At 36.5% G+C, this 20,295-nt stretch overlaps 1 protein-coding gene across 2 annotated transcripts in view; it reads right to left on the bottom strand.

The window, feature by feature from the left end:
* ADAMTS6 (ADAM metallopeptidase with thrombospondin type 1 motif 6) overlaps nucleotides 1–20,295 on the bottom strand; it is a 159,797-nt gene that overhangs the window by 48,788 nt on the left and 90,714 nt on the right. For both annotated transcript variants that reach the window (XM_049795340.1, XM_049795339.1), the window contains 3 exons: nucleotides 13,715–13,822; nucleotides 6,894–7,039; nucleotides 4,568–4,631 (listed from right to left, as the gene is read on the bottom strand). In XM_049795340.1, the coding sequence (XP_049651297.1) occupies nucleotides 4,568–4,631; nucleotides 6,894–7,039; nucleotides 13,715–13,822 (318 nt within the window). The remainder of the gene's footprint in view (nucleotides 1–4,567; nucleotides 4,632–6,893; nucleotides 7,040–13,714; nucleotides 13,823–20,295) is intronic.

Below are 20,295 nucleotides of genomic sequence, written 5' to 3'. Positions count from 1 at the left end.
AGGTAGGAATCTATCAAATGTACAAGAACTTAAAATCTGGTCTGAAGAAGGCCCTGAGAAGAAGATGATGAAATAATTAAAATTTTTGACTTAAAAAAAGCATTGACTTTAATAAGAAGATAAAAATTTTTAAGACTGAAGCAAAAATCATTGAAGCAACACTGACAGACATCAAACATATTATCTCACAGAACTCTGTTTATCTTGGAGCTTAAAGTTAGGCAGACTTCAGTAATTGAACTCATTGTGTTTCCTATTAACAAAGGGCTATACTACACCTCACAGCCCGCAGAGTGACAGTTGAAACTCAGGTACTGTTCCAAGATGTAACTCCTCACATGAATGTATTTTAGAAAAAATAGGCTTGAAAATATTAGAATTATGAAAGCAACAAACAATATCTGTGAATGTATACATAATGGAAGGAACCAACAAAAACCATCTGCCTACATTTCTATTAAGAGAAAAGACTGAAGAACAAGAATCTTTTAAAGGTATGTACACACACATTTTTATAACCATTCACAGAACTTGTAAGCAAAACATGTTTCCATCGTATATAAAAAATTAGGAGGCTTTTACAGTTTTATTTGTGCATCAAATTAAGCTTCACATCCTATGCATATTTTAAATCAGACAATGAGTTACTTTGAGTAGTTATGTACCTTGCAATTCTATTAGCATTTTGTATTTTTTTTAAATTAAAAATACTTTGGTTGGAAAAAATACATATATTTTTTTAGAGATAGTGTGGTTGGTGGTAGAAAATCAGTTTCTGATGAGTGTGTTCTTTCTACCACCCTTTTGTTTCCAGAAGTCATTAGCTAATGTTCTTTTCTGCTGATCTCAATGTTTCCATTAGCAGATGCCTTTTGAATTAAGAAGTCATATATGGCTTTGGAAGTGTTTGATGAGAAATAAGCCTAGCAGGAGTGTGTGCACTGTTTCCAAAGAATTAAATTGGTCAAAAGAAAGGGCAACAGAACTAACTCATCTCTGAAAGAAAAATGAAGTCAAAATGAGGGGTTTTTTGGTTTACGAATAGCAAGAGCTTTAGGGAGTGCTACATTGAAAATTACAGATGGACAATGAATGTTGACACTGCAAAAAAGATGTACAAACAATACATTTTTTCATAAAAACAATGACAGATTTGCATGCTTTTAAAGCTTACATTAATCAAACATACCATTCCATTAAAAATGTCAAGCACTAAGGACTATCATAAATCTTGAAACAAAATGTCCTAGTCTCAGCAATTCTTAGTTATGTAGAACCCTATATTATTACTATAAAAGAAATAGACAACAATTGTCAAAACCATTGAGAGAGTAAGTTTAAACTTCTGCAAGTACCAATATATTTATACACTGGAAAACCATACCCCCAAAATACACTTAAAAAAATGATTCACAGTCAAAATGTAAGAATGGTATTTCCAAACTGCCTGGCCCAAGTCTGCAATTGTTCAAGATTTGTTTTTAAGACCTAGACAACAAAATGCAAAGTTTCCTTTTGAATATTTTTTTTTAAATTATTGATCGAAATTTGAGTATAGGTAGGGGACGAATATTTTGGAATAGAGGACTATAATTTTGAAAGATTTTGATAAATTGGAGCAGTGGTTTGAAATAAAGCAATGGATGCAATTACTACACTTGAATAGGAACAATCAACTGTGCAAGCACAAGCTGAGAAATTACTTCCCAAACAGCAGCCCTTAAGAAAGGGATTTGGGCATTACAGATCAACACAGACTAAATAAATATTGTCACTCCTGTGAGAAAAATGAACACAATACTGAAATGAAAATTAATCCTGGGCAGAGGTTTGGGCACCACACTTCAAGAAGATGTGCACTACTGGGATCCCAAAGGCTATTAACACGGAGACTATCTAGTGTAAAGAAGACTAAGAAGAGACACGATAGTAGTCTGCGAACACACGAAATTCTCCCATAGAGGGAATATTATCAGCTGTCTTCTTACTGGGGAAAGAGTAAGTCAGGGTCTTAAAGGATGGGAAAACATACACTGTACTTTATGAAAACTGTCCTGACTGTAAGGATATTGAAGAATCCTAGTATGTCCCAGACTGGAGGTATTTCAAAACAGGCCAGCTACCTAACTATCAGTTAAAAACTGTTTAATGACAGTTGATTTTGCCTTTAAGCCAGGGAATAGACTGAATGGCCTGCTTGGATACCCTCTAGATGTTCCTTCTGTGACACTATAAGCTTCCTCTCAGTAATGGAGAATAAGGGAAGCAAAACCAACTAAGAATATAACTGTCTGAAAAATGTCTGACAATAAGAAATAAACTATCATAAGAATAAAACAAATCCTAGCAACATTTCAACAGTATCACTAGGTAGCTATAGTACAACTGTTAATAATAAAAAAGCATTAAAAAATGTCTATATATTTGTGAGGGAGCAGGATTACATAGTATGCAAACTTTCTTGTATACTAGCTCCTGTGGCAGATGCTAAATAATATCTATTGGAGATAAACATTTTAAGTAAGAATACCTGGACATTTAGCTCACTGGAGTCCACAAAGAGTTAAGAGAGTAGGGGTCCAGCATGCCCATGTGAATTTTTTAACAAATCTTATGACTGTGTGTACAAACTGAAACAATGCTAATGCAAAAAATGTCATTATTTGAAAAGGACAAACAGAACATTCTACATTACAGTTTGCCTGACAGCCATCTCAAATAAACATAAAAGTTGGCAGAGGCTTGACTAATACAGGTTTAAAAGAAAGATAAATAATAATACAAATCAGTACTTTGTATAAGAAGAGGTTTTATCAACTAAAGCTTTTTACAATTCCTGATTAAAAAGGATAATAGAATATGCTTAGATATGATAAGGCATTTAACTTAGTCATACACAACATCCTGATTGAAATAAACAGAAATACCTGTACTAATTCAGTAAAGCATACATTAAATTTATTAAATATTGACTGACAGATTTCAACAGACAGATTTCAATAAGGAATCATCACTTAGTTGGTGAATTCACAAGCGAATTTCCTATCAACTGTAATAATAAGAAACACACTCAGTGTTACTCAACATTTTCATTTCTGAATTGGAACTATGAAAAAATTTCTTACTCAGGAAGTCTTCCAATTACAAAAAGACCATGTGAGTGAAAACAAAGAGGAAGGAAGATTCATTACAGTGGATCATCTGATAAGCTGGATCCATGCAAATGAAAATTGCACAAAGGCAGCCAAACGCAAAGATACACATCTACAGAAAAAAATAAATCGGTCAAAGTTTCAGAATGGTGCACTGTAATTTGGAAGGTTGTATGACTGGAAAACTTTTACAGCTCCTACTGGACAAGCAGCTCAGCTTCAGTTTCTCTTGTAACACTGTGGCCAAAAGGCCTAACACACTTCTTGGCTGTGTGAACAGAGCAGCTGTGATTAGCAGTAGGAAAGTTAATTTTTAATTTGGAAATTTGTAGTACTGCGTAATAATGAGAATAACCTCCACAGAGAAGTTTGCAGAACTATTACGTATGTTAGTTAGTAATGATTGTAAAAATATTTTTTTTTCAAGGAATCAGCATATTAACCTTTTTTTTCCTGAAATGTATCAGAAGATAAACAGGTGAAACAACACCTTAGGTACAGACTCTCCCACTGTTATGAACTTTCTTGATGAAGAAGAAAATTAAGATGGTTCTGAAGCTAAAATAATATGAAAGCCTGTTTATGTTTGTAGTGCTACTGACTTGGAAACTTACTAGTGAAATTCTTTATTGGTGTGTAATTTTTTCTGATTCAATTTTTAACTTCCTTGAATTTGTAATTTAGGTTCATAATTTGATTTTATACATTTATAGTCTGCCCCATCCCCTCAGTGGTAGTTCATGATGAGCTCAGCTCTAAAATAAAACTGTATGATCATTCTGGTAATACAAGAACCAGTGGATACCTGATGGCAAAACAGCAGGTTTAGAACACACAAAAGAAATTTTCACAGAATGTATAAGAGGATTGTGTAACACATTAGCACTGGAAGTTATACAGGTATAAAAAGAATAAGAGGGTTTAGAAGTCTATTCATGGAGGATGCTTCCATTTGTGGCAGTTAATGTGGTACAGATACAATGTGGAGCTCAGGACATCTTTAGACACCCAGCTTCTGGAAACTCAGATGGTATATACACAGTAAGTCATGCCTTGGCTGTCAAAACTTTGTAATTTTTCCCTAGATACCTGTTATTGCCCACTGCTGGGAGGCAAGACACTGGTCTAGACAGATCTTTGCTCTGATATGGAATGCTTCTTGTGCACCTTTAACACTGATGCTCAAGTCAAACTCACTCCAGGCCTTAATGTGAAGGCACCAGCTAGGTATCACATTCGAGATAGGGTTCCTAACATTTAGCAGAACATGTAGGATGCCTGCAATATAGAAGTGCCCTACAGGACTGTTTGCCAATTCACAGCTTTTCTGAACTGGGAAAAAATGCAGAAATTGCTGCTAAAGTGTAAAACAGACAAGTTGATTATACTTCTACAGTGGAACAGAATTTACTTACATCAGTATTACAGGAGCGATACCGCTTCCTTTCTCCAAGACAATATTTGCCTCCGCCTGAAGGCCTGGAAAAACATGTTTTATGTTTAAGTATACGTATTAGTACAAGCACAAGTTCATGAGACATACTAGTGCATTATTAGTATAAACACAAGTCCAAGAGATACATATTATAAAAATAAACATACATGGAGGTTTTAAGGTGAGATTTTTAAATATTTTATTTAATAAGAACTGTAGCATTGACTTGAATTGGAGCAGATAGAAAACACTACTGGGTACTTGAAATTCATCACTCATATAGTATTCATCTAGTTTGCATAGATCCCAAGCCATGCAGTTTAATTGCATTTTGAACATACTGAAAAGGCATTGGTTTTAATTATTTCCTTGCTTTGTAAAACTAGAACAAGAAATGCATAAACAATCTATGTGATACTCTTTTTTTCTTTTTAATCTTCTCATATTACACTTGAAAATGCAAAAAAAAAATATTAAGAAACACTGCCTGCTAAATACTGGAGTCAGCAAAGACTGCATTTTCTAGTTCAGGAATCTGATTCTGATTTGAATTAAGCTGTATTAAATCTGAGGAAACTCCAGAGTAAGCAGGTTTCTATAAGTGTGAATAAGACATTGGCTCTTGAATTCCAAAACTTTTCAAGAACCTTATCAATCTTCCACAGAGGTCAAATAATGAATTAACATTGGCTTAAATCGAAGATTAATCAGACATCAGCTCTTTGGCTCATAGCTTGAAAGCAGAAAGGAAAAACACTTGGTGTTTGTTTTATAATAAAGAAATAAAAGAATTTCCAATTAACTAACAAGAAAATAAATACTATTTTCCACATCACAGATATTTAAACCAGACAACACTATTACTGAACCAAAAGTAATTTTTTTCCTAATGCAGACATACTTCCCCCACAAATGCATTTGCTTGCTATACTGTTAAACATTTAAAATTTAATCACCTTTCAACATACCAACCCATACACATGATGACAGGAGTAGTTAAAAAATCTGAGGAGATTACTCATGCTCCAAACAAACAATTCACTAGCATTTTTACATACTGTTGTGAAAAAAAAAATTTAATTAAATTTATTATTCTCTCAGTAACATAGTCTGACATGTTATTGATGCAAATGGATAATTTTTGCTTTTGAATCCATTCAGTAAGTAGTGCTGTTTACCAAATTTGATAATTATTGCTAATGATAGGAGGTGAACAGACCACCTTAGGCAGCAGTAATGTGACATTATGGTGTCTGTCTTGCAGACTGCAGTGGAAAGCTGATATACAGCCTGGCTTGCAAAACATGGGTACAAGCAACAAAGAACCTAGGTGTACAAAGAGGAGAAGATAAGAAAGGAGTGACAAAAGCCACAGAATGGATTTTCATGAAAGAAGCACAAAAGCTTGATGTTTTCAAGAAAAAGTGGTCTTAAAAACTAATAATGGTTATGGAAATAGCGATTACGGGACATGACAAGAACAAAGTAATAAAACTATCCTTCTGCAAAGACCTATAGCTGTGATGAGGGAACCAGAACAGGGCAAGCAGCAACAGAAAAAAGCAGCGATTCATTCAGCAAAGAACAGCAATGGAAATAAGTAAGCTTTCCTCATCTGAGAAGCACTAGTGACAGAGAGAAGAGCACTTACCTGACAGACCTTCTCTGGAACAGTGTTCAGGACATTGGAAAGCAGACAGATGACAGAACCAGTACAGATACACACAACAGATCTAGCTGTAGTGGAGAAGCTGGCCCCTCTTGAGAGAGAGTAGATGGACCAATAGGGAGTAGTGGCAAGGACAGAAGTTGCTGAATTGTTTTAAGAGTCAGTGGGAAGTCACAACTAAGCGTTGGCCATGACAGCATATAAATGTACTAACTATGGTTTATATGTAAGCAGTTGTATGCAAAAGCTTGGAAATACTATGCTGGTTTTTTTTAATAAGTAACTGGCAAAATTTATTTTACATGCTAGACAAGGATTAGAGGTAATATGTCTTAAGAAAGAAATCTATCTAAGGCATGATTTAAATATATTTTGCATGAACAGCAAGTTGCAGAAAGAAAACCATTCTGGTTACTACTAAATATAAATCCAGCTATATTTACAGTACATAAGATACATCAAAAATGTTATAAGCATGTCTAGTGAACTTCTCCTGTTTAAGTGTTTCTGTCTGCTATTTTGAAGACAAATGTTGGCAAACTAGCAAAACTTTTTTACAGTTAACATGTGAAACCACAGTTTTGAATAATTTCCAAATGTGTCTTTTTGTTGGCTCCGGCTTACTTTAGCTACTTACGCTGGACTGTCACAGTGTCTTATAGATGAGGAGACTCCTCCCCCGCAGGTCCTGCTGCACTCTCCCCATATTGACCATGGACCCCAACCCCCATCTATGCTCTGGGGCCAAGTTCCAAAAGGTACGCACTCTCCCTGATAACACCACTGAAAGATTTCACAAAAAAAACACAAAATTAGCTTCCAGGCTGACAAGAGTTATCAGGACAGAAAAATATAAGGGTTAGGCAATGACCAATTATAGGCATTAGCATTCTCTGTATAGATAACAAGACTAATATTTTACTTTTTCTAGCCATGTTTAGACATTGGTGAGGGTGTGTGTGATTTGTTAATTGTCTTCACTAAGTCCTGAATTATATAGGTCTCTAACACACACCACAAGTTAAAACAAGCTTAAAATAAAGGTTTGCTTTTTTCTTCATACATCCTCCTTAATGTTTCACATTAAAGGAACTGCAAGTTGCTTACATTCTTTTAAACACTGAGATTAATTTCTAAGATTAGTTTAGTAAAACACCCTCCACTTAGGATTCACGTAGGGGCTTCATTACACAAAATGAAAAATTCCCCCAACGGTGTTTTTAAGAAAGTATTCCCTTACATCTTAAAAAAGAAAATCTGGATGAGGTCACAATGGAAGAAGAATTTGTTGCAGTACTTGATTTATACTAACCCTACAGACATAATAAAAGTCGTGCCAAAGCATTAGACATGGTACAGAAAAGCATTATATAATAGTGGCTGGCCACTTGTTCAGGGACAGAATGAACCTGCATACTTCACTCATGCAAACACTTAAACTTTGCCATATTGTTACCTACATTGGACATACAAAATGACAGACAATTTGCACAAATGGCTAATAGTTAAAATACGTTTATCATTTCCTTAGTCAGAAACCTTTTTAAAAGCATTTAGAAATAATCCTGGAGCCCATAGTTTGATCCACATTCTGGTGTCTACTACATCACTGAGAATCTGAAGTAGCTCAGTTTAGATAACCCTTTCCCACCGTTACAGGCTTAGGTGACAGAGTAGAGCACAGCCCCAAGTTTACTGTGACCTGAATCTGCTCATTTCACTTCCAAAGGAGGGCATCTGCTGTTTTAACTCCCTTGAATTCCTGTAACAGACACAGTATTGAGCCTCTCAAAAAAGAAACCCAGACAACTTCTGGGTTTCAGAAATCAGCCATATGAATTTGACAAAAAGCACTGAGACATGCACAGAAGACATGGACAGATAGACATACCCCTGTCTACCAATAAGCACTACTGGAAGACTCAGTGTTGACTTTATACTAATAGGTACAGCAAAGCCAAGTTTTCTCTTCTCCCAGTCCTAAGGCTCACCTACAGGCTCAGTCCCAGCAATGTGGGACATAAATAAACAAGTAAAGACAACCATTCACAATGACCTGAATTACTCGAGATTTTTCTGAAAGCAACTGTAAAGAGAATTTAACCTTCAATCATTACTCAGGAAAAAAAAATAAACTAATAGGACTTTGATATGAACAAGGATTGTAGAGAGTGTTAGAGAAAATGAATAAAAATCCTTATTTTTTCATTAGAAATTTCATTTTGAATAAAAGGTACTTCTAGACTGTAAAACATGTCAGAGTCTAAGTATGTAGCTCTCAAGACTGTACATTAAAATGATACAGTAATATTAAAATGTGTAGCTTATCATCAGCAAATGCACCTAGATACAAGATAGTTTTGCACATGAACACATGCTAGCATTTAATATAAAGTTTCCTTATTATGATATTTCCTTGTTATTTCCACATTAATAAGTGAAACCTGTAGCATTCTTTTTCTAGCCACATTCATTCTTGTTTCTCCTCTCAAAACATTTTTATCCTCCATGACCTCTTTTCTCTGTATGCACTGTACCTGTTTCAAAACACAGCTATTACAACCCAGCACATTTCTGTTTATAAGCCTCATCCTCTGTCAGTTAGAGGGACAAAACCCAAGCATTAACGTGTCTACAGAAAAGATAAGGCAGAGTATTTTACACATCAAGTTCAAAATGCATTGCCTCTTCTACCATGTCTGGCAAGGACATAGCAGCCCGTATGGTGCTGCGTTTTAGTTTTGTGACCAGCGTGGATAACGCACTGATGTTTTGACTATTGCTGAACACTGCTTGCACACCACCAAGGCTTTCTCGGCTTCTCAACCTGCCACCCAAGTGACCAGGCTGGGGGGAGGCAAAAGGTTGGGAGGGGACACAGCAGGGACACCTGACCCAAATTGACCACGGGGATATTCCATACCCTATAACATCATACTCAGCAGTAAAACTGGGGGTAGGGGTGTTTCCAAAGCAGCCACTGCTCAGAGACTGGCTGGGCAACAGTCTGCTGGTGGGAGGTAGTGAGTGATTGCCTTTGATGTCTTGTTCGCTTTCTCTTTCTTCTCCTTTCACTTACTAAACTCTCTATCTCAGTCCGTGAGTTTTTCTCATTTTTGCCCTTCTGATTCTCTCCCCCATGCCTGAGGCGTAATGACCAAGCGACTGGGTGAGGGCCTAGCTACTGGATGGGGTCAACCCACCACACTCTTCTTCAGAAAAAAACCCAAAGACACCAGGTCTCATGGAGTTGTACTGAGGAAAGGAGGGTTTATCCTTCTTGGAGACTTCTAAATTTGCAAATCAGAGGTTTATGCAAATGAGCAGTCATCCACCAGAGGAACATACCCTTCGTATGAAGCTTCTCTTAAATCCAGACTACCACTGAATGTCTGCATAATACATAATGCAGTCCATATAGTGAACGTGCATTTTTAGCTAGCGTAGATATATCCATATGGCACACTGTTTGGCAATGCCTCTAATGGTAAAATTATGATGGAGAATGAATTATTTATGTAACACATGAGGGACTAAAATCTTCTGGTTATCTTCTCATTATAGTGATGAATCAAGTGATAATGATTTTATTAACTAAAGACAATAATCTCCTTGCAGCATTCTATTAAAAATGCCACACAAGTACATGAACAGTTAGCTAATGCTAGTCAAAAGCTAAAAATTAAAATGCTTCTAAGAGTAAAAATGTATGCTAACAATTTCATTAAAAATACATTATATATATTACAAACATGTCAAAATCAAAGTTAAGAAATGAAAGACACTCAAAGTTAAACCCGCAAGAATATCACATACGCAAAACAGAACATGCAAACCATCCTAACTCTATATTATTATCACTGTATACAACAGGCATGTGCATTTTACCAATGCTGTGTATTTTTCCAAAGCTGTGTAAAATCCCTGTACTCTGTATTTTCCTTTGTCATTCAAACATTGTCTTCCACAATCTCATATTCCCCTGTAAAAACTCCTTAAATGCTGGGTTTTTCTCCTCTACTGAAGTTAAATCTGAGGACTTACTGCTCACTTCAGTGTCTTTTCTTAATTTTCTAGTGAAAATTTATCTTTCACCAGAAGCCAGTGATGCACAGAGTCCCTGTCAGAGTAGTTAAAAATTACCAAAATCTTCATTATTTCTAAAGGGATTACAGAAATATGCTTCCTCCACAGATTATAGCAACCTCATCTGCTGTAATGAAGTAAGGACTATTGAGTAACCGGTATATGAATAAATGAGAGGAGACGACAACTATTTTAAAAGAACAATCCTTCATGAAAGATTTAGAACTGAAATGTTAATTCTTCTCTAACATTAAATAAATAACTTGCAATTAGTTCCACTAGAAAGACAGTGGTGATGCATTAGAATATGTACAAAATGTGCAAAAAACCTCAGTGAATAATATCAGCAGTCTGAAATTTTTCTTATAGAGATCATTAACAATAAAATAAAACATGATATTGTGGCACATTTGAGATCACTTTTATATTAATATTAGCTGTTTAACAGAACTAAGATTTACAACAGTACGCTTTTAGAGAACTCACACAGCAAGTACTCTGATATTGAGGAAAATTGATTTAACCTTTTGTAAGGGCAAAAAAAAAAAGTTAATTCAATTTAAATTTGCCATCTCAATTTTAACAATGTATTTTCAGTCATTGCTTCTACAATTATTTTGCAAGAAAACTTAATGTCCAATAATAACTTAAATCATCACATAATCTAGCTATTTAAACTGTCCTTCCAGCACACTGTGTTTTCACTTTTTGCACATTTGCCCCTCATTTACATCCTTAGCATGAATCTAAACAATGATGTTAGAAGAGGTTACATTTTTTATTACTTTAAATTCAAAGACAAAATTAACATTCCTATCAGTCTTGTCTTGTTTTATATGCACCATTTCCTCATCAGAGCCTTTTAAAAAATCTATCAATTAGTTTACCTTCACAAACACATCTCTGGCTATGCCAGAGAGAAACTTCATGTATATTTAAGTTTATTATTACGAATTAGGAAAAAGTGTACCTTTTTGAACCCAGCCGATACGTAAAACCCTTCACCAAAGCATGAACATATTAAAGCTTCAAAACAGAACAGATGTACAAGTTCCGTCAGTAGCAAGAAACCACTCTATTCTCTTTCCCTGTATGCAGAAAACAGCTGAGTAACTTTTATGGAAAACACTCTAAAAACCTTCAGGCTTAAGCAGATATCTACTGTGGAAAATTTCAACCTAAAGAGTTAAAAGTTTGGCAGGTTTATATAAGCAACTGAAAGAAGGTTTTATAATAGAGTGTTAGGCCATTTTAACTGTAGAAATCCCTCCCAACTCTGCCAATAAGATATTAATGTATATTGCATCAAATTTTGCTTTAACAGTTACACATCAGTGTAACTAAAAGAAATTGACCCTCCAGATATGACGAAGTACTCTGAGATCTTGTTCGTCCTTTAGAGCAGGGAACATCATTTATTATATATTTGGACAGAGCCCAGCAAAATAGGGCCTAATTTAGTTGTGGCCTTTAAGCATGACTGCAATATAAATGTTATGACAATGACAACAACAACAACAACAACAACAACAACAACAATTTTTTAAGTGTTATAGAATTGTAACCTATTATTTACTCCTTAGTGTGTGGTAAAGAAAAGTACATATTTGGAAAGAGCTCATGTTTTCTGGTTTTTTGCTATCAGGAACTATTAATTTACAGAACTTTTGAAGCTGTAGTTTACAGATACAATTCTCTGCTGTTAACAGGCATGAACGGTTTACCTTTGTAAAACAGTACGGATTCTCTCATTTCCCTCTAAAATCCAATGATGGAACAAGATACTGATGACTGGAAAAAGATGTTTTGTAGAGAGCAAACTTATTAAAGCCTCTGGCAAGTGGACACAGCAACAGTGTCTTAAAGCATCTCAACCTGTTCATTATAGTCTCATGGTTTAAAAAATATTGAGGTAAATTGCTCCTTGTCATTGACAAGGAGTGGTTGTTCCAAAATAAACCTATACTGTTGATTTAAGAGTAGGGCTTCTAACATTTTCTATTACTCTAATAAAAGGTAACATTTTTGGTAGAATGCGAAGTTGTCTGTATTTTCATTGGCTAACTCTAAGCACTCTATTTTTTTTAATGACCCCTTCAATGAATTTATTTAACATGGTTTACCAATATTTCCAAGCTCAGCATGGAAAAGTCATCAGAACGATAGTAGGTCATGGGCCCTGAATGTAGCCATCAACAAGCATTAATAAACTGTGACAGCTGACCAAAAGCTTTCATTCTTTTTGTTTAAACATCAGATTGCAAGTCAAAATACAGTGTAATCTTTGTTGAAACTAGCCCAACTAGCATGGCAAAAGTCAGAATGAGAATAGATGTCAGTAGTCATTGTTAGGAAAAAGTCCAATCTGGAGTAGTAAATCCTATGGACAGATGCAGCAACTCTTGGACAGATACCGGAAATTGTTTAAAATAATAAGCTCTCTTCATTTTGTACAAACCTGCATAAAATATATTATCTTGAAAAAAGGCATACGGAATTCACTTTTTCCCCAGTACATGTCCTGCAAGTTAATAATTAAAATATTTTTCTCTCCTCTTTAAGATCTGTACAGATTTTGCTTTGTAACTCACAAACACTCTTCTACTATTCTTATCTAAAACTAAGTTTCAGAACTTTGAAACTACTGATATACAGACATTGTTTTAAGATCAAAATTCACGTGTTCAGACAGATATAGTAGCAGTAGACTTATCTATTGCAACATTGACTTTCTGTACTTTTCTGTTAGGTAGAAGAGTTTATCAGACTGCACAAAAAAGTCCTTTAAAGCTAAACAGTTATGCAAGCATAACTTAATACTAAAGGAAAAATTCAATGTCAAACCAGAAAGGTCACTGGGAAATAGGGGCTTTTAGAAAACCTTTTTATTAAGGCAACATTTTTTCTATATGCTTGTATGATTCAGCTTATACCTGAAGGAATAAAGATGTTTTTATCTTCTAACAAAACAACAATTCAGGCTGTAGATCTATGTTACACATTTTCAAAGTCCATGCCAGATCTGGAGTTGTAACAGTCCTTTATGGAAGAGTGCTATAAAATTTGATAAAGATTAAACTAAAGAGTTTTTAGAAAAATTACTCAAAAAATAGAGTACGTAACAGGGTTTTTTTTTGACCCAGGCGATAGAATTTTATACTAAGGATAAATGTTTTATTAAATTACATATATAAAATAATTGTGAAATAATTCTGTAGGACACTTCCATTAGGATGCAAATGTATCCTGAAATAATAACTCTTTTTTTGAACTTTTATGATTGCTCATAAGTACTTTAATTTTATAGTTTTTTCTTCCTGTAGTCTTTAAACAATAAACTGCTTCTTCAAACAATAAATTATTTGTACTCACCCCCTTTTCAATGCTCCCTGTTTGGCAAAGAGTACCTTCAGCTGCTGGAATGCTGTTGGTAACACAGCGGTTACTTTTGCTGAGGCACCAGAGCTCTCTACACACTTCCTAGGAAAGACGGCAGAAGCAAGTTGATCAGAATAAAAGCCTGAAATTGCTTCCAGTCCTCATACACACACGTATACACAGATTTGTTTTGAACAGAGACTATTAAGAAGTGGGCTGGTGAGATAAATCTATAGATGGTTGTGAAATACTTTGGAGCAATTCCAAAGCCACCATATTTTAAGTAAGAATATTCTGCCAAAAAAAATTCTGGAAGCATCAAATTGTAGACTACAAGAATGCGTTTTTCACACATGCCATGCAAGTAACATTTTATAGCTGCTTTTTTCTTGATTAGTGCTAATACTGGTCTTAGTATATTTTAGTGTTGCTGTAAAAGTAGTCTTCAGATGTGCTACTCCATTACTGTCATTATCTGCCTCAAAATTACATGGTAAAAGGATACTAATAGTTTTGAGATACGAAATGGCATCAATTATTTTTGTTTCCTTTAGTTAAAACCGAAGTTTGTGAGCTCAGACTACTTGCACTCCTCTCCTGTAACACCTACCAAACCAGTGCATGTGTATTTAGTGTTAATTGAGCTATGTACTAAAATATTTCCTTTAGGCTTTTTAGATTTGTGGCTGATACTTCATAAATTATTTAGACTACCCTACTTTCCTATGCTTCAGTGTTAAACACAGGTTTTCAAATCAGCTTTTTTCCTACCATATTTTCTCATTTGGTTTTGCACAGTTACTCATTTAAATTAAATCAGTTTTGTTGACATTGGAGATTCATTGTTAAAACTATCTAAGGGTTGAAATTCGTAACATGGACATGACCCAAAGTTGGCTGAACACTTGAAATCTTCATAGTTGCTTCAGCTGCCCTTCGATTCGGCTCTGTATGAAGAATGGAATCAGAAGTGTTTTGCTTTTACAGTAAAAGCCTTACATGATAATCTTTGTTGTATTACTTTGAGATCTGTGCAAGATTTCACAACCTGTTTATAGATATTTTCTAAGTATTTTTTAAAATTTGAAAGATACTCAGATCTTTAAAATGATCTTATGATAGTCATTACGATTTCATTTTATTTAACTGCTCCTTGAAATCATGTCCTACAAATAATCCTTGTACAGATTTCTATGCTGAATCTTGGTACAAAGAGCAAAAAGGAAAAGACAGTGTGAGTAAATTAAAGTTATTAGGCACCCCCCTGACCCCTTAAGTTCACTTTTCTCTGAGGAAATGAATGTGTATCTGGCACCTAGGCTATCATTTCTATACACATCAACAGGAACAACTGTTAAGTTTCACCCTAAGATTCATGTTGCTTGCATTGTACTGCATATACAAATGAATTTATTTATATATTAGTCGCTAGCAGCTGCAGTAACAGTTCAACAGTACAAGCTTTTCTTGAATAATGCCAAATTCTTTTCCAAGTTTAAAATCAGCTGGTGCCATTCTTGCAGGATTGTTAATAGAGTGTATTTAGTTTCATGACTGGTAGAAGCAAGGTATCTTTTTAAATATCCTTTAAAAACATACCATATTAGAATGGTCTGAAATCATGAGGAATGAGTACTGATGACTTTTGGAGTTTTCCATCCCATTTTTATCAATTAGACCTAAGCTATTTTGTCCTATTTGGTGGGTGGCTCTATGAAAACTTAAGCAAATTGATGAGCCTCTTTTTAGGAGAAGTAATGCCAGTCGTGAAAGCACACTGCAGCCAGTGTAGAACTACCTTATTTTTCAGATTATAATTTCTCGTTGAAGAAATGCAAACAGTATAAATACTTACTTAAATCTCTGAATAAAACACTTGCTTTTGCCACTCAGCTGATAAAATTTTCAGATTAAGATACACACTTACAAATAACTATATGGTTCAAAATATCAAACAGAACAGGGAAAGAACAGAAGACACATCACAAAGATTCTTGAAAAATCTAACTAGATCACAAATTCCACAGCCATTATGGTGTTAAAATTCAGCACTAAATAAAATTCACTTCTAAATCAATTACGAATCCAAAGTTCAATGCAGTATGGATTTCAAAGTGAAAACCTAAATTTGGTTCCTTTCAGACACAGTGTGAGGTGCACCTGCCTTATTTAGTTATACATTTAATTTACTTGCTCAGTTTTTTGAGCAAAATCAGTGTAATTTACTTGCTCCTGTTTCATGTGTGGTTTACATTGTCAAATCATAATTAAAAGTGTCAGACTGTGACGATTCTGCTTGTGACCTTGTGTTGATTTTGCATCTGATCAAGTTCAAATCTTTAAATTCATAGCTGTGCTGACTATGTGAAGTTGGTTCAATGTTCTGAAAAGCCAAAAATTCAATTGCATTAAGAAACAAAGATTTCAACCATTCCAATATAGACAGAAGTAAAAAAACAGACCTGGATAACAGTCTGGAATTTGAAAATACCTATATTTCAGGGTGATTTCAATCCAGAATTGTGGTTTGTGCTCCAGAGTTTACATGCAGAATTTCACTTTTGATATGCCTATACAAGTATACCATCTATATATTAACATGTAAGGGGAAGTAATAATTAAAGCATGTATTTCATTGCCAGGCTAAGGTATCCACAAACGAAAGTATTTTACAATTTCCTTCCAATAGGATTCTTTCTATACTCAGGATTCTTCACGGCACTATACTCTTCCAAATTCACTGAACTAACATCACCCAGACTTTTTAACTCCAAACAAATAATCAGCTGAACTCTGTGAATTAATGGATACAGCACTCCAAAACTATTTTAGTCATTCATCTGTTTGCAGGATAATTCTACACGTTAGCTCACCTCCCTACTCCACAAAATGAGAAAAATATTTTCCTTCTTCCTAAATTGTTTTGGAAGATAGAATGAAAAGCACTATATCAAAACTAGATATTATTACTGACATAGTCTGGTAGTCCCTTATTGAGACCTTAATTTCAACAGGAGTTTGCCTCAGTAAATCCCTAAAGACAAAATGAAAGTAACTACTGGCTGTATCATACTATTAATATTTGAGCAAAAACCTCTGCTTAAATCAGAAAGCAGTTCTGTCTGAGACAGACATACAATATCCCAAAATCAACAGAATATTTCCTTATGGAAAACTATGCAAAAACCAGAGGATTTATTAACTAAAATAACACAATGTATCAACTTGTAGAAGTAATTTATATTAAAAACAAGAAATTATTTTTGTAATTTCTTTTAAATATAGCCAAACTTATTTAAGAAGTTGTTTATTTTCCCCTGCTGTTTTGCATTTAGAAAAAAGATAGAATCTGAAGTACATTCTCCATCACCCTGTACATGAAATGAAGAGTAACATTACTAGTTATCTGAAAGCAAATAAGATGTCTAAAAAAAAAAAGTGGAAAATCCATCTATGCTGTTATTTCATTAAATGAAAATGGAATTATACCAGGTACTACTATGGCTATGTCTTCTTTATTTTCAGTTTATTTCAGAAAGTTAACAGAGAAATTCTGACTAAGCTGCATAATGCTTTATCTTCTCCAGCTCAACCCCATACCTGGTACTACCTTAGTTTCATAGTTACTGATCTGAGCTATTTCCTTAGTACCACCATCCTATCTGTAACATCTCTAAGCAACTGTTTTTAATAAGCCTGCCTTAAAAACATATGAGGAACTGCCCTGGAAAGGCCAGGCCCAAAATTGCTAGTAGAAAGTATACTGCTTTTTTTCACACTAACACGCATGCACGCACACCCACCCACCAACACAAGGTGACCCTATAGGGTAGCCTTTTCTTCATTAGTGGACACAGGATGAAGCTAACGTATTTTTTGCCAACCTTAAATTTGTGTGAATAATTTACTGAAACTGAGAGAAAGAAGCATAATCTGAAAATTAATCAATGACCTCAAAGTTGGTCTCCAAATGCATGGATTTACTAACTACTAATTTGTAAAGCAAACAAGGGAAAGTGTTGTAAACTCCAGGAAACATAAACTGAAGCTGAGGCCTTTCACAAGATCAAGACAAGATAGATGACAACCTGTAACGGTGTATCTTAGGGCTCCATGACTTCAGTTTGGAATTCGGATGCTTGTATTTGCAGTAAATTAAACAAAGCTGAACCCATCTAGAGAAAAAAAACAGCAAATCAAATTACCTTCCTTTTGCCTAAGTGTTATCAATGATGGAGCCTTCTTCTGTTGTGTCATGCAGAGTTAGATATAGGCATTTCAAATTATGTAACATCTAAGCATCCTATATCGTAATCATCATAAATGGTAACAATACAGCACAATGAAAACTCAATAGTAAGAGCAAAGATCAAATTGCTGTGCTGTTCTTAATGTTTTCAACACTAATGAGTCTCCAACAAAAGTTAGCAGTTTGGCCCATAATAAAAAAAATAATATGGGAAATACATTCACAATGTATATTAAACTATGATAATTTGGGAGTTTCATTTTTTTGTTCATAGAATTTTAAAATGTTAATTAGAATTTTATGTTATTTCAGCATGTTTAATCTGTAATATGCTGCACCTCTTGATGAGCATTTGCTAAAATAGAGCATAAAAATAATTAGCTTGAATTGTAACTTACAAGTCAGACCTGAAAAGCATCAACCTAGGGTATATTCAGCCCCACTGCTGAAATACTGCTGGCAACACAATTAAAACATAGGAGACTGTAATTATGGGTGAACTTCAGAAGGTTCAAAGTTTAGTTCAGATAAGCACCCAAAAGTTACCATTTTAGTGCTCCACTACCAAATGCTCATTAAGTGGTGCAGCATGTTATGAATCACAACATGCTGAAACAATGTGAAACAGAATCCAAAGCTTAAGTTGTACATTCGTATTATGTTACCAGCATTCTTTCCTAAATATTGGGTGCTTATGTGAACCTTATGGAAACTACAGAAGCCCCACAAGATCAATCACCTCCAAGTAGCATCTTCCCTTTCAAATCCATGCAACCTATCTCATCTTTATTCAAACCACATTCCAGTATCTGGAATCTCATTATTGCTTCTACTATCATCTAATGCACCCCTTCTGCTTTGATCACTAGCTTCCCCTTGCACTTTTTAAACAGCTTTCATAAGATCCAGGCACATTGGTGTTATGTCTGGGGAGAGGGAGGGAGAGGGAGAGAGGGGAAAAAGAGAGAGCAAGAGATAAAAGGAGAGGAGAGATAAAGGGGGAGAGACCGAGAAGGGGGGGGAGAGACCGAGAAGCAGGGGGAGAGACAGAGAAGGGGGGGGGGGAGAGACAGAGAGCGGGGGGGACAGAGAAGGGGGGGAGAGACAGAGAAGGGGGAGAGAGACGGCGGGGGGAGAGAAGGGGGAGAGAGAGAAAGGGGGGAGAGAGAGAAAGGGGGGAGAGAGGGAGAAAGGGGGAGAGAGAGAAGGGGGGAGAGAGAGAAAGGGGGAGAGAGAGAAAGGGGGAGAGAGAGAAAGGGGGAGAGAGAGAAAGGGGGAGAGAGAGAAAGGGGGAGAGAGAAAGGGGGAGAGAGAGAAAGGGGGAGAGAGAGAAAGGGGGAGAGAGAAAGGGGGAGAGAGAAAGGGGGGAGAGAGAAAGGGGGGAGAGAGAAAGGGGGGAGAGAGAAAGGGGGGAGAGAGAAAGGGGGGAGAGAGAAAGGGGGGAGAGAGAAAGGGGGGAGAGAGAAAGGGGGAGAGAGAAAGGGGGGAGAGAGAAAGGGGGGAGAGAGAAAGGGGGGAGAGAAGGGGGGAGAGAGAAAGTGGGGAGAGAAGGGGGGGAGAGAAAGGGGGGAGAGAGAAAGGGGGAGAGAGAAAGGGGGGAGAGAGAAGGGGGAGAGAGAAAGGGGGAGAGAGAAAGGGGGAGAGAGAAAGGGGGAGAGAGAAAGGGGGAGAGAGAAAGGGGGGAGAGAGAAAGGGGGGAGAGAGAAAGGGGGGAGAGAGAAAGGGGGGAGAGAGAAAGGGGGGAGGAGAAAGGGGGGAGAGAGAAAGGGGGGAGAGAGAAAGGGGGGAGAGAGAAAGGGGGGAGAGAGAAAGGGGGGAGAGAGAAAGGGGGGAGAGAGAAAGGGGGGAGAGAGAAAGGGGGGAGAGAGAAAGGGGGGAGAGAGAAAGGGGGAGAGAGAAGGGGGGAGAGAGAAGGGGAGAGAGAAGGGGAGAGAGAAGGGGGGGGAGAAGGGGGGAGAGAAGGGGGGAGAGAAGGGGGGAGAGAAGGGGGGAGAGAAGGGGGGAGAGAAGGGGGGAGAGAAGGGGGGGAGAGAAGGGGGGAGAGAGAAGGGGGGAGAGAGAAGGGGGGAGAGAGAAGGGGGGAGAGAGAAGGGGGGAGAGAGAAGGGGGGAGAGAGAAGGGGGGAGAGAGAAGGGGGGAGAGAGAAAGGGGGGAGAGAGAAAGGGGGGAGAGAGAAAGGGGGGAGAGAGAAAGGGGGGAGAGAGAAAGGGGGGGAGAGAGAAAGGGGGGGAGAGAAGGGGGGAGAGAGAAGGGGGAGAGAGAAGGGGGGAGAGAGAAGGGGGGGAGAGAAGGGGGGGGAGAGAAGGGGGGGGGTGAGAAGGGGGGG

Source organism: Accipiter gentilis, chromosome Z, assembly GCF_929443795.1.
Source record: "Accipiter gentilis chromosome Z, bAccGen1.1, whole genome shotgun sequence".
In the NCBI taxonomy this organism is placed as follows: Eukaryota; Metazoa; Chordata; class Aves; order Accipitriformes; family Accipitridae; genus Astur; species Astur gentilis.
The sequence above is the reverse complement of the archived record's forward strand: the minus strand, read 5'-3'. Positions and strand labels throughout refer to the sequence as shown.